This window comes from Eschrichtius robustus, chromosome 6 (assembly GCF_028021215.1).
Source record: "Eschrichtius robustus isolate mEscRob2 chromosome 6, mEscRob2.pri, whole genome shotgun sequence".
In the NCBI taxonomy this organism is placed as follows: domain Eukaryota; kingdom Metazoa; phylum Chordata; class Mammalia; order Artiodactyla; family Eschrichtiidae; genus Eschrichtius; species Eschrichtius robustus.
In genome coordinates this window covers 36,255,610-36,280,735 of record NC_090829.1, presented here as the reverse complement: position 1 = coordinate 36,280,735, position 25,126 = coordinate 36,255,610, and the positions used below count along the sequence as shown (strand labels likewise).

The 25,126-nt window shown below is 39.6% G+C and overlaps 1 protein-coding gene across 1 annotated transcript in view; it reads right to left on the bottom strand.

The window, feature by feature from the left end:
- Window positions 1–24,035, bottom strand: part of GMPS (guanine monophosphate synthase) — a 91,206-nt gene extending 67,171 nt beyond the window's left edge. Inside the window, exon 1 of the mRNA XM_068546138.1 lies at window positions 23,729–24,035. Within this exon, the coding sequence (XP_068402239.1) occupies window positions 23,729–23,755 (27 nt within the window). The 5' untranslated portion in view covers window positions 23,756–24,035. The remainder of the gene's footprint in view (window positions 1–23,728) is intronic.
- Window positions 24,036–25,126: the final 1,091 nt, after the last annotated feature.

Genomic DNA, 25,126 nt, shown 5'->3' with positions numbered 1-25,126 from the left:
TGAAATAAAATTAAAAGTTTTAGGGTTAAGAAAGATTTTAAAATTACCCACCCACACCCATTTTGGTGATCTGAGATTCTCAACTACTCAGAATAATCCTTTCATTATCAAAAGGCTACTGGAAGTTTGACCACATTTATCTATCTAATCTCACCACACCTATAACTAAAAAAACAGTACAGTTTCTTCACAAAATTATCCAACATCTCAGGTACTTTAGATGAATCAACCTCACCAAAGGTTTTTCATAAGAGCCCATCACCTCACATACAATGCTGAACGAAGTTTGAGCCTACAACTACAGGGTTAAAACAAAGAGACTATAGCTCTTGACCTTACCATATGCTTGTTATACCCTCCTTTTATTTTGAAAAATTTTGAACCTACAAAAAGTTGAAAGTATGGTACAATGAACAGCATCTTCCAACTAAATTTAACAATTAGTAACATTTTGCCACATTGGGTTTATTTCTACCTATATATATATACTTTTTCCCCTGAACAACTGGAAAGTAAATTGTAGATTTTTCACTCCCCAAAAATCTTTTCATCATGGACCTCCTACAAACTGGAACATTCCCCTGCATAACTACAATACCATTTTCACACCCAAGAAATTTAACACTGATAGTATCTATAAACAAATTTTCCCAAATGTCACAAATACCTTTATGGCTTTTTTTTCCTTTAATTTCAGAACCCTATCAAAGACCACACACATTTTGCACACACATTAATCTAGAACTATTCACCTCTTCACATTTTTATGGTCTTTCATGACACTGACATTTTTAAAAGTTCAGAGTAGCTTTTTGTAGAATGACCCACCACCAGGATGGGTTTCCTGTCTCATGATTAGACTCTAGATAAACATTTTTTTTTTGGCAACAACTTTACATTAGTGATGATTTTACACTGCCTTCTCCTGATCTCATACAATGGCAAGGACACAATGTCACTTTGTTCCACTATTGGTAATACTGACTTTGATCACTTGGTTAACATGACTGTGTGCTTGAAAGAAAAAAAAAATCTGATTCAAGTCCTCCCCCTGCTTAAAACCCTATAGTGACTTTCCCTTAGAATAAAGTTCAATAAAGTCCAAAATACTTTCCAAGTCCTATGAGGCCTTGGCCTACTCTTCAGCCTAAACTGCTCTTTTAAACTCTCCACAGTCCCACAGAGTAGTATGCTGTCCTCTCTGAATCAATCTCAAACATGTCAACTGAAAGAAATAAAACATCTCTGAAATCATGCTATATCTTAAATTTTCCATTAGCCCAATGACAAAGCTGTCATTGCCATGGTCATAGTTATGTACAATTTGACATAAAATCCTTTAAGGGAAAGTGATTCCCAGAATCTCTCAGGAAATCTCCCTTAGAGCAGAAAGATGCCCCAAGAGTTCAGGGAAAGAAATACAGGTGAGCATGGCTGAAAGTCATCTAGAATAGACATGCTGGAGCTTTATGTAACTCACCAAGTATGCCATTTCTCTATGCATTCTGTGAACAGTAAGAATGAGTAAGATCCCTGGAAAGTGTAGTGGCTCCTTATTCCTAGTGGTATGCCTGGACAAGTGCAACCCCTTAACACTTCAGTCAGCAAAACATTTAAAAACCGGGCTTCCCTGGTGGCGCAGTGGTTAAGAATCCACCTGCCAATGCAGGGGACACAGGTTCGATCCCTGGTCCAGGAAGATCTCACATGCCGTGGAACAACTAAGCCCTTGAGCCACAACTACTGAGCCTGTGTGCTGCAACTACTGAAGCCCGTGCACCTAGGCGGGCCTAGGTGCTCCACAACGAGAAGCCACCGGAGTGAGAAGCTCGCACACTGCAACGAAGAGTAGCCCCCACTCACTGCAACTAGAGAAAGCCCGCGTGCAGCAACGAAGACCCAACGCAGCCAAAAATAAATAAATAAATAAATTTATTTTAAAAAATAAAAATAAAAACCATTTGAAGAAGGACTGACTGAGTTCTGGTTATTACCTGAAAAACTTCCACTGGGCTTCCCTGGTGGCGCAGTGGTTGAGAATCTGCCTGCCAATGCAGGGGACACGGGTTCGAGCCCTGGTCTGGGAAGATCCCACATACCGCAGAGCAACTAGGCCCGTGAGCCACAACTACTGAGCCTGCGCGTCTGGAGCCTGTGCTCCGCAACAGAGAGAGGCAGCGACAGTGAAGAAGCCCGCACACCGCGATGAAGAGTGGCCCCCGCTCGCCACAACTGGAGAAAGCCCTCGCACAGAAACGAAGACCCAACACACCCAGAAATAAATAAATAAATTTATTAAAAAAAAAAAACTTCCACTGACATCTTCTGGTAAGAACAAAGAAGTGCTAGCGTCAAAAATTCCAGAATGAGTTCTCAGTGGCCTGGAAGAAAATCCCAGAAGTAACTGAGTACTCACAAGGAAAAACGAATCATCAAAATTCTTGATGGAATAAGAGATCTGTGGAAAAACAGGACCTGGACAACTCAAGTCAAAAAATAATTCAGAAGAGTCAGGCTAAACATGAAGAAAGTTTAGAAATACTAAAACTAATTTATTTCATATAAATAGATATATAGACATGTTTTATCTATACCTAAGTAGTACGTAAGTCTTCTAAAAAAGTCTAAGTCTCTGAAATATATATAAAAAATTCTAGGTGCAATTATTGAATACAGGTGACATACAGTTGTTCATTTTACATAATAAATGCATAAAACGCCTTTAGGAAACGATGTCATACATCTGGTTAAGCAGCGCTTACTTATCATCGACTATTTCATGTTGCCTAAATTATGATCACTAAGTTTTGTTCCATTTGTCTTATAATTTCAATACATTTGTAGATACTAAGCATTATAAGCAAAAATTCTGATCACTCAATTCGTCTGCATTCATTTTTCTCTATCTTGTTTAATCTAAGTATGCAACCTATAGACCTCTTCAGTAAATATCTTCAATAAATTACTATTTTTTTAAGTTTTCAGTGTTCAACAGGTTTGGGAAATACAAGTCCCTAGTGACATAGAGCACTGTCTTAGCCTTTTACTGCTCCTGGTTTGTTAATGAGTTCATATGTTGAGGAAACACTTTTCCCTAATGAGATTTCAAGCTAGTAGTTATTCAATGTTCCTGCTTCGTTTCTACATGTTATGTGGGATCATGCTACTATGAATTCCATATTGCTTCTAATTTAATTACTTTTTCTCCTTTACTGAACCAATTTGTAGTAGTTCTGATTACAACTTCATCTTCTTTTGAATAAACAAATATGTCTCTTGATTCTTCAAAGTCATTCCAAATCTCTTCTCCCCTTATGTATAAGGGTGCCAACAGTTCCTTTCAAGTTCAAGTGGGCACTATTGCTGAGCATAATGAACAGTCTGAATGTACTATCTAAATCAATGAATTAAAAAGCGGTTTAGCTTGGATTCAGATACTACTACTAGCACCCACTTAAAGACAGCCAGACCCCATGTACACAAACTCTAAAACCATGGAAATGGTTGAGGAATTTCAACTTCTCAGGTAAATTAAATATAGTTCTAATGCTAAATATAGTTCTAATGGGTTTAATTGATACATATGATCACTGGGTAAGAAAATAAACACACAACTGTTTATTACCTTTATTTTCCAACTTCAGGGGAAATAAAAATTTATTCCAGTGTCACAATTTCTAATTCCAAGTTTTAAACCTTTTGAAATCAATTATATATTTTCCCCTTGGACTTCAATGACCCTAAAAGAGTCTTTCCAGAAAGTTATAGCAATGTTATTTGGCTGACAAACTATATTTATGTAGCCAGTTTTAAATTAAATAATTAAGAAAACTTGGCACTGTTGGCTAAAATTAAAGTACACTATCCTTTACCTTATGATTTTTCAATCCTTCAACGTTTTATTATAGCTACTTTTCCCATTTGATGATGAGCATTAGCCAATGGAGGAACAAGGTTATCTCTAGATAAATCTAACCCACTATTAATTAGCCCAAATCATCCTACTTCTAAAAGTTGGCAATGTACACACACACACACACACACACACACACACACACACAGAAACAACATTCAGTAACAACTGTTGTCATACCATTAAAATATTAGAAGGAAAAGTTTTGAACCATGTTCATTCTTATCTGTTTAGTTACACTCACAGATTTTTTCTTTATATTGACCTTTAGTTTTCCTGACTGACTGCATTCCAATTGTGACTGAGATCTACTACTTTAACAAAAAATACTTCTTTGGATGGTGATTCAAGTGTGTGTTGCCTGTTCACATGAACAAGAACCAAAGGTTCTTTGCAAAGAGACAAAGAAATAGAAAGAATATTATAGATTTACATACCTAAACAGCCTCTCTTCAGTTCATCTCCCCATACTATCAGTATACTAAAGATAACCTCAGATGACACTTTTCATGCAGAGATGAAAGATAATCAAAGGGCTTTCTCTTCCTAAATATACTGAGTTTGTGAACAGACTCAATTTTGCCTTTAATTACTTCTCCTAAAATACTTTTAAGAAGTAATTTTAGCTTAGATCTATACATTTTTTCCTAAGAAAAATTTTAAAGTTTAAGTGTAGAATGTCACCATTTCACAGGTATTTATTAGCACATGGTCCATTTTTCAAGATACAACTATTATACTTCATAAACCCAAACTCCTTTCTACATCTTGCCCTTTCTACTGTAACATGTGCCTGAACTACACTTTGTTGAAAATAATGAGTTAACAGAACTTGAAAAAATTATGCACAAAATTGGTGAAAGTTAGGGAAGGAATCAAGCATGCATTCTGCCTTTCTAGTATCAACTCTGCCACAAGTAACCACACAGTAAATGAAAGAAAGTTCTTTATAAACAGTTCCAGAAAGAATAGAATTAGAATATCACCATTTTGCAATCTCTCATAAAATAATGTATTTAAGGCTACTGTGGCCCACAAAAGGATCAGTGCTGGTATGCAAACTGTTGCCAGTTCATAATAACAAAAGGTACATAAATTTTATATAAGCATTCATAAAAACTTATATAACAAGTTGACAGTAATTTTATTTCCTTGGATCTATAATAAAAATTTGGGGCTTTTACTTTCTATGTCTTAGAGTTTTAAATTTCTTTTGTCTAAAAGTTTATTGTATTTTGTAAAAATAGCAGTCACGGTAGGATTGGAAATTTTTTTAAAAAACTGGATCTTTATTGCAGATCTGTGAGAAGCACTGAACTAGGTGTTGGCTATTAAAATCATTAGGTTAAAGACTGATGAGAAATTTGATAACAGATGAATCAGATGGCAACACCTGAATCAACCGATCAATCTTAACCTACGAAAATGAGACAAGACATATGTAACTCTTTTTTTGTAACTGAAGTGTAGTTGATTTACAATGTTGTTAATTTCTGCTGTACAGCAAAATGATTCAGTTATACATATATATACATTCTTTTTTTATATTCTTTTCCATTATGGTTTATCATAGGATATTGAATATAGTTCCCTGTGCTATACAGTAGGACCTTGTTGTTTATCCACTCTACATGTAAGAGCTTACATCTGCTAACCCCAACCTCCCACTCATCCCTCCCTCAACCCCCTTCTCCCTTGGCAACCACAAGTCCGTTCTCTATGTCTGTGAGTCTGTTTCTTTTTCGTAGATAGGTTCTTTGGTGTCATATTTTAGATTCCACATATAATTGTTATCATGTGGTATTTGTCTTTCTCTTTCTGACTTACTTCACTTAGCATGACAATCTCTAGCTGCATCCACGTTGCTGCAAATGGCATTATTTTGCTCTTTTTTATGGTTAAGTAATATTCCATTGTGTATATATACCACATCTTCTTTATCTATTCATCTGTTGATGGACATTTAGGGTGCTTCCATGTCTTGGTTACTGTAAATAGTGCTGTTATGAACATAGGGGTACATGTATCTTTTCGAATTAGAGTTTTGTCTGGATATATGCCCAGGAGTGGGATTGCTGGATCACATGGTAATTCTATTTTAGTTTTATGATGAACCTCCATAGTAGCTGCACCAACTTACATTCCCACCAACAGTGCAGGAGGGTTCCCATTTCTCCACACCCTCTCCAGCATTTGTTATTTGTAAACTTTTTAATGATGCCCATTCTGACTGGTGTGAGGTGGTACCTAACTATAGTTTTGATTTGCATTTCTCTAATAATTAGCAATGTTAATAAGCATCTTTTCATGTGCCTGTTGGCTATCTGTCTTTCTTCTTTGGAGAAATGTCTATTTAGGTCTTCTGCCCATTTTTCGATTGGGTTGTCTTTTGTTGTTGTTGAGTTGTGTGAGCTGTTTGTATATTTTGGAAATTAAGCCCTTGTCAGTTGCATCATTTGCAAATATTTTCTCCCATCCTGTAGGTTGTCTTTTCGTTTTGTGTATGGTTTCCTTAGCTGTGCAAAAGCTTGTAAGTTTGACTAGGTCCCATTAGTTTACTTTTGTTTTTATTTCTATTGCCTTGGGAGACTGACCTAAGAAAACACTGATACGATTTACAGACATATGTAATTCTTACTATGAGGCACTAAGTAAATGTATGTGAAGGAAAACTGACCACATGTTTATAACTGCTGAGGTGAGTGACAGAGACATTATACTCTTTGCTCTACTTGTGCATGTTTTTAAATTTTCCATATGTAACAGACTACATTGGCCCTAATTCTTCACTATTCCCTATATCCATGCCTTTTGTCATGTCACTTTGCAGTTTGTCCTATTATAGGCAGAATATATCACTCTTGACACTGAGCTCAACCACGAGACGTGTTTTTGCCAATGTAATGAGGGCAGAAGTGATAGTGTGCCAAGCCTTAAGCCATTTTAATGTTCCTTGTCTCCTGTGCTTCTGCCATCATCATGAAAATACCAAGAGCCTACTTACTGATCCAAGCAAAGGATGAGAGTAGTGAAGCTCAGCCAAGCTCACCCACAAACTCCTAAGCAAGAAGTAAGCATCACTTGTCTTTCTGAAAATGTTTCTAATACTACCTAAAGTGAAATTTTTAAAAAACCATCTAACACCAAAGCATCCACGGCAGGTTATGAATCAATAACAAATTATGATTCTGCTTTCCCTGGCCATAAATAGCAGAAATATATAAGAATGTAGGGGAAATTGTACAAAATGGCTACCATTACGTTTAGTTCTCTACGACCTTGACTTCAAAATATACATTATACTGAACCTTTGGCTTTAGAGATTAAAATATAACTGCATACTTACCTCTTTTTTTTAAAGGGGGTAACTAATGAAGGAAAGACATCAGGGAAGAGAAACCACTTAGAGGCACTATTAAATAACCTCTGGAGAGCTAGGGCTGGTGAACTCAAGAGGTACCAGACTAGACAGGATAATATGCCTCACAGACAAACCAATAGAAATTTTCTTATCTAGTACCTGAAAATAGCTTTTCTATGAAAATACTACACCAAATCCAAGGTTGCATTTTTAAAACATTCAAACTTGTTAAATCCAGAATGCTTCAAATTCTATTTATTTTTTATCAACTTTATTGTCAAATTATTTTTTAATTTAAAATTCAAATTGCTACTACCAAATAGTCATTCATTTCTACTGGTTTTTATAAACCTGTCTAAAAGTAGCCTGTTTGTCCACAAACCACATATCATTTTGATTAAAATACAGCTGAGCAAGATACTTTAAAAATATCCTTAAGGATAAAATATTATAATGCAACTTTTTAAAAGTTTGTTTTACTATATCAAGATTTATCTCTTCCAGGCATCAAGTACCTATTATTACAGCCTAAATATTCCAAGCTGTAGGAAGTGGGGAATACCAAAACCTATCAGGGGCTATCTTCTGTTCCAGCAATTTCACTCCTAGGTGTTTATACAAGAGAAATGAACACCCAAGTCCACAAAAACTGGAAACAATCCAAATGGCCATCAATATGTGAATGGATAAACAAATTCTGGTATATCCATACTGTGGAATACTACATAATAATAAAAATGAACAAACTACTGATACACACAACATTGATAAATCTCAAAAACGTTATATTGAGTAAAAGAAGCCAGAATCATTGTATGATTCCACTGATATAAAATTCAAAAAGAAACAAGACTAATGTATAGATACAGAAATCAGAACAGTGGCTGCTGCTGAAGGAGTGGAGGAACTGACTTCCAAGGGGCATGAGGGAACTTTGGGAGGGATGGAAATGTTCTGTATCTTGATTGGGGTAGGGGTTATGTGGGGATATATATTTGTCAAAACTCAAATTGTACACTTAAAGATCTGTGCACTTCACTACATGTACATTTTACCTCTACAAAAACAAGCAAAATAAATCACCTATTTGTGACCTTTTTCAAACTACCATTTCTCTCCACAAACTGAAAGACAATGTTACAATAAGCAACTGTTACCCTCAGCCTTCAGGGGCACTGGATGGTCAAGCTCTGCCATGGTGTCAATAACAAGGCCAACAGTCACTCAAACCTAAGAGACACTCCTGTTTCAAAACCAAAAACCTATCAAGTTAAATCCACTTATGTGGATGGATTAATCATCCATTAAAAGTTTATACTTTTATCCCTAAAAATTTTTAGTCTAACTCAAGCTACATCCACTCAAAGTATACCAATTACCTCTAAAAGAGCTATCTTCTTCAGTGTGATGCTCTAAGTCTTGTGCCTTATTTTGCCCAATCAGATGCTGGACTTGGGAGGAACGTATCTCACAGTTCAATACAGTAATGCATTAATATGAAAATGATCCACTAAAATGTAAACTAGGGTCTCAGTCCAGAAACTGATCACACAAAGCAAGTTTAGTAAAAAGTAAACGGTAGGGAATTCCCTGGTGGTCCAGTGGTTAGGACTCCCTGCTACCACTGAAGGGGTCATGGGTTCAATCCCTGGTCAGGGAACTAAGATCTCACGTGCTGCTGGGCACAGCCAAAAAAAAAAAAAAAAAAAAGTGAATGGTATCCCAACTCATTCTATGAGGCCAGAGTACTGTCCTGACACCAAAACCAAAGACATCACAAGAAAACTCCAAGCCATTATCTCTTTCTTTCTATATTTTGGCTGCATCGGGTCTTAGTTGTGGCACGCAGGATCTTTCGTGGCGGCGCACAGGCTTCTCTCTAGTTGGGGCGTGCAGGTCTTCTCTTCTCTAGTTGTGGCACACGACCTCAGTAGCTGCGGCGCACAGGCTTATTTGCCCTGCAGCATGTGGGATCTTAGTTCCATGACTAGGGATCGAACCCGTGTCTCCTGCATTGGAAGGCAGATTCTTTACCACTGGACCACCAGGGAAGTCCTCAAGCCATTATCTCTTATGAATGTAGGTGTAAAAATCAACAAAATTAACAAACCAAATCCAGCAACTTACAAAAAAGGATTATACACCATGGCCAAGTGAGATTTATCCCAGGAATGCAAGTTTGGTTTAATATCTCAAAATCAATTAATCTAACGTATCCACACAATAAAGAACAAAAATCATATGATGATCAGAATATATGCCGAATAAGCGTTTGTCAAAAATCCAACATCTTAACATAATAAAGACAATCAACAAACAAAGAACAGAAGGAAATGCCCTCAATCTGATAAAGAGCATATATGAAAAACCCACAGCTAACTTTACACTTAATGGATAAAGACAAAATGCTTTCCCCCCAACTAAAATCAGGAACAAAGATTTCTGCCCTCACCACTTCTATGCAAAAGTATGAGGTATTAGGCAGGGCAATTAAGCAAGAAAATGAAATTAAAAGTATCTAGAGTGGAAAGGAAAAGTAAAACTATCTCTATTTGCAGATGACATGATCTTATATAAAGAAAATCCTGAGAGTTCCACTAATATACTATTAGAATAAATAAGCTTGGTAAGGTAGTAGGATACAAAATAAATACACAAAAATCAACTGTATACACTTGTAATAAACAATCCAAATATGTAATTAAGATAAAATTCCATTTACAATATCATCAAAAAGAATAAAACAATTTAACTAAAGAAGTACAAAACCTATACTTAAAAAGCTATGTAACACTATTGAAAGATTTAGACATAAGTGGGAAAACATCCCACGTATGCGTCAGAAAACTTAATACTGTTAAGATAGTACTAATCCCCGTACTGATCCACAGATTCAACGTGATCTCTATCAAAATCCTTTGCAGAAATTGATAAGCTTATCCTAAAATTCATATAGAAAGTCAAGGGACCCAGAATAGCCAGAACAAGCTTAGAAAAGAAGAACAAAGCTGGCAGACTCACATGTCCCAATTTCAAAGCTACAAAATGAAGACAATGTGATATTGGCAAAAGGACAGACATACAGATAATGGGACAGAACTGAGAGTCCAAAAATAAACGGTCAACTGATTTCTGAGGAGGGTGCCAAGGTCATTCAAAAGTAAAATAATAGTTTTTTCAAAAAACAGTACTGCAACAAGTGGATAGCCAAAAATTTAAAAAATGAAGTTGGTACCTTGCCTTATAGCATATACAGAAATTAGCTAAAGTAGATCAAAGACCTAAATATAAAAATTAAAGTTATAAAACTTTTAAAAAGCATAGGCAATTGCACAAACTCTTCAGGATCTTGAATTAAGAATGTTTCTTAGATATGACAACAAAAGCACAGTGACAAAATTTTAAAAAATAAGTAGCACTTCATGAAAACTAAAAGATTTTATGGGACTTCCCTGGTGGTCCAGTGGTTAAGAATCCGCCTTCCAATGCAGGGGACGCCTGTTCGATCCCTGGTCCGCACGCCACAACTAGAGAGAAGCCCGCATGCCATAACTTAAGACCTGACGCAGCCAAAAATAAAATAAAATAAGTAAATAAACAAAATTAACTAGGCCTATTTAAAAAAAAATTTTTTTAAAAAGCTTTTATTTGGCAGAAGACATCATTAAGAAAGTGAAAAACAACATACAAAATGGCAGAAAATATCTGCAAATCATATTTCTGATGAGACCTGTCACTAAAATAAAGAATTCTTACAACTCAATAAAAAGACAAATAACCCATCTTCAAAATGGGCAAAAGATCTGAACAGACATTTCTTCCAATAAAATATACATGGTCAATAAGCACACAAAAAGATGCTCATGATCATCCTTCAGTAGGGAAATGCAAATCAAAACCACAATGAAATACCACTTCATACTCACTATGATGACTATAATCAAAAAGACATGTGTTAACAAGGATGTGGAGAAATTGGAACCTCATATACTGCTGTCAGAAATGTAAAATACTGCAGCCACTTTGGAAAACAAATACTGCAGCCGCTTTGGAAAACAGTCTTGACAGTTCACCGAAAGGTTAAACATAAAATTACTACATGACCCAGCAATTCCCCTTCTAGGTATATACCCATGAGAAATGAAAAGTTATTTCTATATAAAAACCTATGCAGGAATATTCATAGCAGCATTATCCATAATAGCCAAACAATGTAAACAACCCAATGCCCATCCACTGATGAATAGATAAATAAAAGGTGCTATATCCATACAATGGAATACTATTTGCTAATAAAAAGGAATAAAGTACTTATACATACTACCAGATGTATGAACTTTGAAATCATTATGTTAAGTAAAAGAAGCCAGTCACAAGAGACCACATATTGTAAGATTCTAGTCATATAAAATGTCCAAAGTAGGCAAATCTATAGAAAATAGATTAGTAGTTGCCTAAGGTTGGGAGGGAGAGGCGGGGGGTGGGGGGAATGAGGACTGACTGCTAAAGGGTACCGGATTTCTTCTGGGGGTAATGAGAATGTTTAAAAATCGACTGTGGTGATGGCTGCACAAATCTGTGAATATACTAATAACTACTGAATTGTGCCCTTTAAATGGGGGGGGGGGCAGAATTTTATGGTATTTGAATTATATCTGAATTAAGCTTTTACAAAAATAAATTTTTTTGAGAAAAGTATGGTAGAATCTAGGTGGTGGACACAAATGTTGACTAAAATTTCTTTTAACTTGCTTGTCTGAAATTTTTCATGAAATGTTAAAAGCAGGAAAAATCACAGCATAAAAAAGTTTCACTATTACCAATAATATACCAAAACAATGATCTATCCACAACCATTTTTATGCATCAAGAGTCTCCCAAATTAATTTAGGGATTGTTCACCCAAAAGTTGTCCAAAGCAGATTTTAGAATTCTGGAGTCCCTGATTTACATTCACAACGAAAACTCAGAGGATAAGAGTTAGTTCTCCAAATTATAAATAAGGTGAGGGTGACTTAATTTTACGTAAACCTCCGTTGAGTTTTGAGAATAAAAAGGGTTCTGTTCTCCTGTTGACAAACACGACAAATAGGGAATTTTACATGTCCAGGCAGTTTTAAATGTTTGGGAAACATCCTCTGCAAATGTTATGGCAGACTAGAGCAGATTATTTTACCTTTTGGTCAGTTTCAACATTGCTGGTTCTCAAGTTTTAGAAAGCAAGTAATTTGACACTGAATTTTTTTTTTTTTTTTTTTTTGGCCGTGTTGGGTCTTCGTTGTTGCGTGCGGGTTTTCTCTAGTTGCAGCAAGCGAGGGCTACCCTTCGTTGGGGTGCGCATGCTTCTCATTGTGGTGGCTTCTGTTGCTGCGGAGCACGGGCTCTAGGCACGCAGGCTTCAGTAGTTGAAGCATGCGGGCTCAGTAGTTGCGGCATGCGGGCCCTAAAGTTAGCAGGTTTCGATAGTTGTGGCAGGTGGGCTCAGTAGTTGCAGTGCAGGCTCCAGGGTGCACGGGCTTCAGTAGTTGTGGCTCACGGGCTCTAGAGCGCAGGCTCAGTAGTTGTGGTGCATGGGCTTAGCTGCTCCACGACATGTGGGATCTTCCCAGACCAGGGATCGAACCCATGTCCCCTACATTGGCAGGCAGATTCTTAACCACTGCGCCACCAGGGAAGTCCTGACACTCAATTTTTAAGAAGTTTAGAATAACTCCCAGAATAGTTACTAATTCAGAAAAAAACTATTTTACTGTATACACATTAGGCTTGAATTTCAGCCAAATTTTAAATACATGTCACTAGAGAAATCAAGATCCAAATTCAGGATGATATGTACTCTGTAACTGGAGTGACCATATGGCCCAGTTTGCCCAGGACTGTACTAATTTACAGCTGTTATTCCCACATCCCACCCAACTTAACAACTGTCTCATGTTTTTCATTTTTTAAATATTATTATGAATAACTGCATTAAAGTAAGATAGTATGGGTTTGCTATATTTCCACTTTATACTTCCACCTTCTACCATGGCTTTGCCTAGTACTCTGTGGAGTGCAGGTGCAGTTAACAGAGTTCTCACTTCAACTTCTGGTTCAATCTAAAAGCCAACCACTGAGAACCCATCTCTCTCTTTCCTGACCCTTTCCTGATCAAAGAAGTACACTTGGACACTAACTCTATACAGTTGTGGGTGCTGATAGCAGAGTGTTTGAAGCTGCTGTCCCGGCCAGCCACTTGGTGTACATGCTAGTTGTGCCACAGCCATTCTTCAGCTTGCAAAATGTGCATAACCTCCAGGCCTCCATCAGCTGGGTCAGTGGGATATGTAAGGTGTTCATGAAATACATGTAGGAAAGAGACTCTGTGTATTCCTGTGCATAATGTACAGAGAGAGTAATCTGCACTTAATGCTACAGTAGTTTTGCTGTTTATTTAATTGGATTTACACGATACAGCAAATATTTATTTTATTTGGTAACATTTCACAGCAATTATTATAAATTTAAATTATTTTTAGCATCTCCTTTTATGCTCAAGTGCCCCAGTTTACACAAAGAGTATATGGTCACACTACAATAAACAAAGACCTTATTCCCTATCAAGTTGTAGTAGACTACATGAGTGAATTTACAGACATAACTACATAAAGCATCTCCTGGGTCCTCAAAACCATGAACCCGAAGGGATGGCAAGGGTCAGCCAACCAGAAAACTAACTAATATCACACTACTACTATAGTAAAGCTATTTTTGAACTGCTGTGATTCTTAAACAAATACAAAAAAAACCCACCAATTCTACATGGGAAGAACATTCTACACAACCTAGAACTATATATGTGACACAAAGATTCTAAGTTCTATTACTTCTTCATTGATTCATAAAGTGCTTCAGAATCATAAAGTGCTTCAGAATCACATATTAACCCTGAGGACTTCATTGACTTTGAGCATCTAAACAGAGTTTAGGTTAGAAGGAGGCATGAAAACAGTTTAAGTACCTTAACAAAGAAAAACTCCATGGTTTTGGATAGCAAATAATCATTCATTACTTCAAACGGCATCCTTTAAAATATACCATTAAATAGCCTTAAAAAGTATCAAACACAGTTGAATGAGTATAGGACAAAACTATGTATATTTTTAATTCTTAAAGGACAATTATTTTCCTTAAGAGACAAGTTGGCCCAAGGTGATCTGAGGTTCCTGGAGGAATCTCAAAACCTTTCAAGTCTAAGAACAGAGAACAATAAAAACCATTCCTTTTGTCTGTAACAGCTCTTCCTTAACAGATAGGACAAAATCTGGAGGGAAAAAAAATATCCAACTTTGACCTTTGAAAAAAATGTACTATAGGGTTATCATAGAAGGATATTTTTCCATTCTCAATGCACCCCAAATAAAAATCTCAGGTCATCTTTTCATTCAGTTCAAAACTTAAATTTGAAAATGGCAAATTTAAATTTTCAACATTAGATGTCATTAAAGATTCTATATCACATGCAATCAACAAGTATTTACAATAAAAAACCTTTAATCCAAGTATGATATACCCCAGTCAACATCTCAGTGAAGGTGGTGGGGCAGGTCCTACATCTACTCCAAAAGAGTCTAAGGTTTAGGAAGAGACCTTCAAGATGGAAGAGGAGTAAGACATGGAGATCACCTTCCTCCCCACAGATACATCAGAAATACATTTACATGTGGAACGACTCCTACAGAACACCTACTGAACGCTGGCAGAAGACCTCAGACTTCCCAAAAGGGTAGTGGTGCTCCGGCCGGGTGTCAGGCCTGTGCCTCTGAGGTGGGAGAGCCGAGTTCAGGACACTGGTGCACCAGAGACCTCCTGGCTCCACGTAATATCAAACAGCGAAAGCTCTCCCAGAGATCTCCATCTCAACGCTAAGACCCAGCTCCACTCAACAACCAGCAAGCTACAGTGCTGGACACCCTATGCCAAACAACTAGCAAGACAGGAACACAACCTCACCCATTAGCAGAGAGGCTGCCTAAAATCATAAGGTCACAGACACCCCAAAACACACCAATGGACACAGTCCTGCCCACCAGAAAGACGAGATCCAGCCTCATCCACCAGAACACAGGCGCTAGTCCCCTCCACCAGGAAGTCTACACAACCCACTGAACCAACCTGAGCCACTGGTGGCAGACAACAAAAACAACGGGAACTACGAACCTGCAGCCTGTGAAAAGCAGACCCCAAACATAGTAAATTAAGCAAAATGAGAAGACAGAGAAACACACATCAGATGAAACAGCAAGGTAAAAACCCACCAGACCAAACAAATGAAGAGGAAATAGGCAGTCTACCTGAAAAAGAATTCAGGGTAATGATAGTAAAGATGATGCAAAATCTTGGAAAGAGATTGGAAAAGATACAAGAAACGTTTAACAAGGACCTAGAAGATCTAAAGAGCAAACAAACGATGAAAAACACAATATGAAATTTAAAATTCTCTAGAAAGAATCAATAGCAGAATAACTGAGGCACAAGAATGGTTAAGTGACCTTATCCATTTTATCTATTGGATAGATAGAAAGATAAAATAGTAGAAATAACTACTGCAGAGCAAAATAAAAAAGAGTGAAAAGAATTGAGGACAGTCTTAGAGACTTCTGGGACAACATTAAATGCACCAACATTCGAATTATAGGGGTCCCAGAGGAGAAGAGAAAAAGAAAGGGACTGAGAAAATATTTGAAGAGATTATAGTTGAAAACTTCCCTAACATGGGAAAGGAAACAGCCACCCAAATCCAGGAAGAGCAGAGTCCCATACAGGATATATCCAAGGAGAAACACGCCAAGACACATATTAATCAAACTATCAAAAATTAAATACAAATAAAAAATATTAAAAGCAGCAAGGGAAAAACAACAAATAACATACAAGGGAATCCCCATAAGATTAAAAGCTGATCTTTCAGCAGAAACTCGGCAAGCCAGAAGGGAGTGGCAGGACATATTTAAAGTGATGAAAGAGAAAAACTTACAACCAAGATTTCCCAGCAGGGATCTCATTCATATTTGATGGAGAAATTAAAACCTTTACAGACAAGCAAACGCTAAGAGAATTCAGCACCACCAAACCAGCTTTACAACAAATGCTAAAGGAACTTCTCTAGGCAGGAAACACAAGAGAAGGAAATGACCTAATAACAAACCCAAAACAATTAAGAAAATGGTAATAGGAATATGCATATCGATAATTAGCTTAAATGTGAAAGGATTAAATGCTCCCACCAAAAGACACAGACTGGTTGAATGGATACAAAAACAAGACCCGTATATATACTGCCTACAAGAGACCCACTTCAGACCTAGGGACACATACAGACTGAAAGTGAGGGGATGGAAAAAGATATTCCATGTAAATGGAAATCAAAAGAAAGCTGGAGTAGCAATACTCATATCAGATAAAATAGACATTAAAATAAAGAATGTTGCAAGAGACAAGGAAGGACACTACATAATGATCAAGGGATCAATCCAAGAAGAAGATATAACAATTATAAATATATATGCACCCAACATAGGAGGACCTCAATACATAAGGCAACTGCTAACAGCTGTAAAAGAGGAAATCGACAGTAACACAATCATAGTGGGAGACTTAAACACCTCACTTACACCAATGGACAGATGCTCCAGACAGAAAACTAATAAGGAAACATAAGCTTTAAATGACACAACAGACCAGATAGATTTAATTGATATTTATAGGACATTCCATCCAAAAACAGCAGATCACACTTTCTTCTCAAGTGCACACGGCACACTCTCCAGGATAGATCACATCTTGGGTCACAAATCAAGCCTTGGTAAGTTTAAGAAAACTGAAATCGTATCAAGTATCTTTTCCAACCACAATGCTGTAAGACTAGATATCAATTACAGGAAGAAATCTATAAAAAATACAAACACATGGAGACTAAACAATACACTACTTAATAACCAAGAGATCACTGAAGAAATCAAAGAGGAAAGCAAAAAATACCTAGAAACAAATGACAATGAAAACACAATGACCCAAAACCTATGGGATGCAGCAAAAGCAGTTCTAAGAAGGAAGCTTAGAGCAATACAATCCTACAACAAGAAACAAGAAACATCTCAAATAAAGAACCTAACCTTACACCTAAAGAAATTAGAGAAAGAAGAACCAAAAAACCCCAAAGTTAGCAGAAGGAAAGAAATCATAAAGATCAGACCAGAAATAAATGAAAAAGAATTGAAGGAAACGATAGCAAAGATCAATAAAACTAAAAGCTGGTTCTTTGAGAAAATAAACAAAATTGATAAACCTCTAGCCAGACTCATCAAGAAAAAAAGGGAGAAGACTCAAATCAATAGAATTAGAAATGAAAAAGGAGAAGTAACAACTGACACTGCAGAAATACAAATGATCATTAAAGATTACTACAAGCAACTATATGCCAATAAAATGGACAACCTGGAAGAAATGGACAAATTCTTAGAAAAGCACAACCTTCCGAGACTGAACCAGGAAGAAAAGGAAAATATAAACAGACCCATCACAAGCACTGAAATTGAGACTGTGATTAAAAATCTTCCAACAAACCAAAGCCCAGGACCAGATGGCTTCGCAGGTGAATTCTATCAAACATTTAGAGAAGAGCTGACACCTATCCTTCTCAAACTCCTCCAAAACACAGCAGAGGAAAGAACACTCCCAAACTCGTTCTACGAGGCCACCATCAACCTGATACCAAAACCCGACAAAGATGTCACAAAGAAAAAAAACTATAGGCCGATATCACTGATGAACATAGATGCAAAAATACTCAACAAAATACTAGCAAATAGAACCCAACAGCACATTAAAGGGATCATACACCATGATGAAGTGAGGTTTATCCCAGGAATGCAAGGATTCTTCAATATACGCAAATCAATCAATGTGATAAACCATGTTAACAAATTGAAGAATAAAAACAATATGATCATCTCAATAGATGCAGAAAAAGCTTCTGACAAAATTCAACACCCATTTATGATAAAAACCCTCCAGAAAGTAGGCACAGAGAGAACGTACCTCAACATAATAAAGGCCATATATGACAAACCCAGAGCCAACATCATTCTTGATGGTGAAAAACTGAAACCATTTCCTCTAAGATCAGGAAGAAGACAAGGCTGTCCACTCTCACCACTATTATTCAACATAGTTTTGGAAGTTTTAGCCATAGCATTCAGAGAAGAAAAAGAAATAAAAGGAATCCAAATCGGAGAAGAAGAAGTAAAGCTGTCACTGTTTGCAGATGACATGATAATATACAGAGAGAATCCTAAAGATGCTACCAGAAAACTACTAGAGCTAATCAATGAATTTGGTAACTAGCAGGATACAAATTAATGTACAGAAATCTCTTGCATTCCCATACATTAATGATGAAAAATCTGAAAGAGAAATTAAGGAAACACTCCCATTTACCACTGCAACAAAAAGAATAAAATACCTAGGACTAAACCTACCTAAGGAGACAAAACACCTGTATGCAAAAAACTATAAGACACTGATGAAAGAAATTAAAGATGATACCAACAGATGGAGAGATATACCATGTCCTTGGACTGGAAGAATCAACATTGTGAAAATGACTATACTACCCAAAGCAATCTACAAATTCAATGCAATCCCTATCAAACTAGCACTGGCATTTTCCCCAGAACTAGAGCAAAAAATTTCACAATTTGTATGGAAACACAAAAGACCCCGAATACCCAAAGCAATCTTGAGAAAGAAAAATGGAGCTGGAGGAATCAGGCTCTGGGACTTCATCAGACTATACTACAAAGCTACAGTAATCAACACAGCATGGTACTGGCACAAAAACAGAAATACAGATCAATGGAACAGGATAGAAAGCCCAGAGATAAACCCATGCACCTATCGTCACCTTATTTTTGATAAAGGAGGCAACAATATACAATGGAGAACAGACAGCCTCTTCAATAGTGGTGCTGGGAAAACTGGACAGCTACATGTTAAAGAATGAAATTAGAACACTCCCTAACACCATACACAAAAATAAACTCAAAATGGATTAAAAACCTAAATGTAAGGCCAGACACTATAAATCTCTCAGAGGAAAACATAGGCAGAACACTCTATGACATAAATCACAGCAAGCTCCTTTTTGACCCACCTCCTAGAGAAATGGAAATAAAAACAAAAATAAACAAATGGGACCTAATGAAACTTAAAAGCTTCTGCACAGGAAAGGAAACCATAAACAAGATGAAAAGACAGCCCTCAGAATGGGAGAAAATATTTGTAAATGAAGCAACTGACAAAGGATTAATCTCCAAAATTTACGAGCAGCTCATGCAAGCTCAATATCAAAAAAACAAACAACCCAATCCAAAACTAGGCAGAAGACCTAAATAGACATTTCTCCAAAGAAGATTGCCAACAAACACATGGAAGAATGCTCAACATCACTAATCATTAGAGAAATGCAAATCAAAACTACAATGAGGTATCACCTCACACCAGTCAGAATGGCCATCATCAAAAAATCTACAAACAATAAATGCTGGAGAGGGTGTGGAGAAAAGGGAACCCTCTTGCCCTGTTGGTGGGAATGTAAATTGATACAGCCACTATGGAGAACAGTATGGAGGTTCCTTAAAAAACTAAAAATAGAATTACCATATGACCCAGCAATCCCACTACTGGGCATATACCCTGAGAAAACCAGAATTCAAAAAGAGTCATGTACCACAATGTTCATTGCAGCACTATTTACAATTGCCAGGACACGGAAGCAAGCTAAGTGTCCATCAACAGATGAATGGATAAAGAAGATGTGGCACATATATACAATGGAATATTACTCAGCCATAAAAAGAAACAATATTGAATTATTATTTGTAGCGAGGTGGATGGTCCTAGAGACTGTCATACAGAGTGAAGTCAGTCAGAAAGAGAAAAATAAATACTGTACGCTAACACATATATATGGCATCTAAAAAAAAAAGGTTCTGAAGAACCTAGGGGCAGGACAGGAATAAAGATGCAGATGTAGAGAATGGACTTGAGGACACAGGGAGGGGGAAGGGTAAGCTGGGGCGAAGTGAGAGAGTGGCATGGACATATATACACTACCAAATGTAAAATAGATAGCTAGTGGGAAGCAGCTGCATAGCACAGGGAGATCAGCTCTGTGCTTTGTGACCACCTAGAGGGGTGAGATAGGGAGGGTGGGAGGGAGGGAGACACAAGAGGGAGGAGATATGGGGATATATGTATATGTATAGCTGATTCACTTTGTTATAAAGCAGAAACTAACACACCACTGTAAAGCAATTATACTCCAATAAAGATGTTTAAAAAAAAAAAAAAAGTCTAAGGCTTAGATGGGACCAAAAGTGGGAAACTTGACAAGTAGTCCAAAAAACTTTACTCTCATAATCTTGCCTTAATAAAACTGAAAAAAGTTACTATGTCTAATGTTTGCTACATACATATATTCATATAAAACACTGAATAGTTGTAAAAACTTTTTAAAGAAAAGCTGACTGCCTATGCTCTTGTTTATATGAAATAAGATCTTAACTAAATAACATTATATCAGCTCTTTAAGGAAAAGAATAATCTCTGCCTTGGATGGTTAACCAAAGTAGCCCTGAAGAAAAAGAAAAGCCAGCTATGTTTTTTCAGCTTAGGTCATAAAGGTCCTTTCCAGCTCTAAAATGATACTCTGTGGGTAAAACTAATGAAAACAGCCCAAATCCTTTTACAGAATTTAGGTAGGTCTCTCCCTAATTTCTATCATGCAGAAATGTCTTTTTCGAAAACCCCGAAAAATACTGAGATGTACCAGAATAGGAATCAAAATGAGCTCTTTCCCCACTTTATCAACTAAGATTTACACACAACTGTCAGAAGCACAATAGATATACAACGGAAGCTTGGGTCCAGTACCTGTATTTCACACCAGAGGGAAAGGTGGTTTCAGTGGTAAGCTATGGAAAATAGGTGCCTACTTAGATTTCTGGGTGGACCTCTCAGAATATCATATTTCACTTACTTTACTCTGCAAACCCCCCCCATATTTAAACATCTCTTTACTTTAAATGTTTCTTATGATCAATGACATATCATTGATCACATCATCAGAAAGTTTTTACATATCATGGCTTACTTATAGGGGTTTTTTCCCCCTCCTTAGGAGTACATGAAATAATCATAGATGTGATGAAATGTTATTTTCTTGGATTGCTCCTCTTGAAAATGCTTTCAATTTGTTTTACATTTAATTGTTAGTAAAGTAAAAAAAAAAAAAAAAAAAGGGAATTCCCTGGCAGTCCGGTGGTTAGGACCCGGCGCTTTCACTTCTTGGGCCCAGGTTGGATCCCTGGTCTGGGAAGTAAGATCCCACAAGCAGCCAAGCAGCACAGCCAAAAAAAAAAAAAAAAAAAAAGAAAGAAAGAAAAAAAGACACATGCTTGCTTATGCTACAAAACATAAAGAACCTTGAAATAAAAATAAGGTAACCAGCAATTCACCTGGGTCTCAAATATATCAAACTGATAAGATTCTCTTTAAAATTCAAGTTGAACAAAAAAAAAAACATACCAGCTAGGAAAAATACTGTATGTTGTATGTTCTGTACACTGGAGTCAGGTAACTTGGAAACTGAATCTTTTAACTTCCTGCTGTCACTCAATTTTGCGTAAATACTGTTTTCAAATCAGCACATATTTTTCAAAGTCTGTAAATTAGGTTTGAATCCTCCTAATAACACAGTCATTTCCTCTACCAGCACAAAGATGAATCTTTTCAATGATTTTACGGCTCAAAATTAAAGGGAGAAGAAAAATGCTTTGTAAGTTAACGAGTGTACAGGAAAGAGCTGTTATGTTGAGGTTTACATAAGCTTCTGAGGTCAAAAACTAAAGGTTAGCGTGTCTTCATTCACGTTTACAATCTTGAGAAAGAGCTCCAACTAGTCTGAGCACTAGTTTTCCTCGGTTTAAAGGAGTTTATCAGCTACCTTAATCTTTACTCATTTGTGCAACAAATATTTCTTTGAATGTTTACTAGAGAGTAAGCAATTATTCATGGAGAGGACCCACTAAGATGTGACTAGGCACCACCTTTATAAGAGAATACTGCCGAAAAGACAATTCTACCTGACTTAGAACACCAATTCCCACCTGATGTTTAAAGTTCCACACATCCTGAATGAAACGTAATGAAGTAATTTCTTATAGCCAGGCCCTAAACAGCGTGTGGGAGGTAAATTTCGCTTAAATCGCAATTCAAAACCGCGCGGGTTCCCGCTGACAACACTGATTGTGCGGGTCTGAAAGAACTCCAGGCCAACGACAATTTTAACACAGAAGTGAAAGCGAAGGTGCTCAATTCAGAAGCGACACGAAAGAAGAGGGTCTGAAGAAGTGAGTCGGAGGTGACGAGAAACGCAGAGGCGGCCCAAACTACTCCCTCCACTCGGCACATTGAGTTAACTTCTCCCGCACCCGGGACTCGCGACCTCCCCAGTTCCCGGGCGCGGTGGCGGCGGCCTGCGTCCCGGAAGGGGCTCGCAAAACCGGGAGCGGGTCCCATCGCAAACCAACTTGAAAAATAAGGAGTGAGCGGGATGGGGGCGGGGCTGGACACACGCTCCTTCCCTCGGAGAAGGATGGGGGGAGGGGAACGGAGTGAGAGACCCTCCGGCCACCGGCCCCGACCCCGGGAGGGCGCTGACGGGGGCTGAGGGGGGAGGGCGCGCGGTCATGCGGCCTCATCCAGAGCCGGCCTCGCCGCCGCGGACCCCAAGGCCGACGTGGGGGAACCCGGCGAGCCCCACCGAGGGCAGGCGGGAAACGGGGTGGCGGGAAGACGGGAGGCCCGCCCAGCTCCAACGCCGCACGCGAGGCCCCGACCCCGCTCTGCCTTCGGCGGGCCCCGGGAGCTCCACAAAAGGCTGCCCGACTCCCGAAGGGGCTGGGTGAGGGCTGAGGAAGCCCCCCTCACAGACAGACAGACACTCACTCACACACACACACACACACACACACACAGACGCCCGCTCGCCTCCCTACCCCCACCCTCCGACCGCGCTCCGCGGGCTCTGAGCCCCACAGCGACGCGGGGGAGGCTGGGGCCAGCGGCGCGACCACGGTAAGCTGACGCCCTCCCCGACGCCAGGAGCTCGGCGGGCGCAGGAACCCCGACACGCAGACAAAAATCAACAAAGCACCTGCCGCTCCCGAGGAGAAAACATGCCACAGGCCCCGACTGGGGGCTCTCCGACGCGCCGCTGCCAGGGCCGCAGGGCTCCGCTGGCGGGCTGGGGGAAGGAGGCGGGGAAGGGCCCCGCGCGGTGGCTCCCCGGCCCCGGAGCCTTGCCACCGTCCGGAAGCGGTGAGCCAGGGACCCCCACGCCAGAGACTGACCTTGGAGTCTCCGTTGCACAGAGCCATCGGGGCTGGGGCGGCGGCGGCGGCGGCCAGAGATGAGACGGGGCGGGAGAGGGCCGGTGGGGGTCGACGCCACGGGCCGGGGCTGAGGAGGAGGCCTGGTCGAGGAGCGGGCGGGAGGCGCGGAGAGGAGCTGACCGCCTGCGAAGCGCCGAGTGGAGCAGCAGCCGCGGAGCGCGGGCCCCAGCGCCGCGGGAGAGCAGACCAGCAGCGCGCACGCTGCCCCCGCCTCCTGCTTCCGCACTGGCCGGCCACTGGGAGGAGCCAGAGCCCTTGTGGCTAGGCTGCCGAGCAGCGGACACCCGCAGCTGCCGCCGCCGCTGCAGCCCAATAAGCCCGCCTCTGGAGGCGGGGACTTCGGCGTCCGGCCCCGCCTCCGGATCCGTCCGGGCCGCCCAGGCCCGCCCCCGGGAGTAGAAACCCGCGGGTCTCGGGCCTGCCCACCCACAAGAGGAGGGGCCTGCGGCACCCGGCCGCGCCCCCGCCCCTGTCTGGCCCGCCCTTTGGAGGAGGAGCCCGCGGCGCCCAGCTTAGCTGCCCCGGTCCCGCCCCCGTACCCGGCAGCAGGCGCTGAGAGGAAGGCCGGTGGCGCCCTGCCCCACCCCCGCCGCTAAAGCTGGCCTCGGAGAAAAACCCAAGCCGCAGTGCGCTTACTGTTTGGCCCGCCGGCCCGCAGCCTTTGATGCGAGAGGCTGGTGGCACTGAAGAGGAGGCCTGCAGAGAGCTGGGTCACTGGGGAACGCTTACCCGGTGGTGCGGCCTCATCCCAGGTTGCGGGTCAGGGGGAAGGCCAAGGCTGCTTTGAAGAGTTTCGTGGTGACTTCAACGTGGACTTAAAAGTGACATTTGATCACTTAGGTCCCTCAAAAGTTCTACAGCGGGTGCAGAATTTCCCAAAGGAAGGTGTTTGGGAGCGGCAACCTGGTGGGAAACTGGACCGGCGGAGTAGAGCTCTGTTTGCCCAGCAATATTTTTATTTGGATTGTTTGTGGGAAAGGGAGGAACTGTAGTCTCTCCAGCTACTCACTGGTACCCGTCAATGCAAGTATTACAGTACCTTGAATTTGGTCACCTGTGGGTCTAAATCAGGGTTGGGGAATAAATAGTAACACTTGGGGCGGCTTTTCGTTTACAAAGCCTTTTAACAGATATTCAGTTAATATTATAATACAGCCAATATTTGCTGAGCTCATGCTGTGTGTCAAGCTCTAGTCCAGGTATTAAGGAGCTAGAGTGAGACTGCCCTGACTTCCAAAAACTCATTTTATTCTAAATAATCCCGTGGAAGTAGTGCAGTAAGATTGATGTTCTTATCCACTTTTACTTATAAGAAATTTGAGGCCCAGTGAGATTATGTGCTTTTGCCTCTCTATA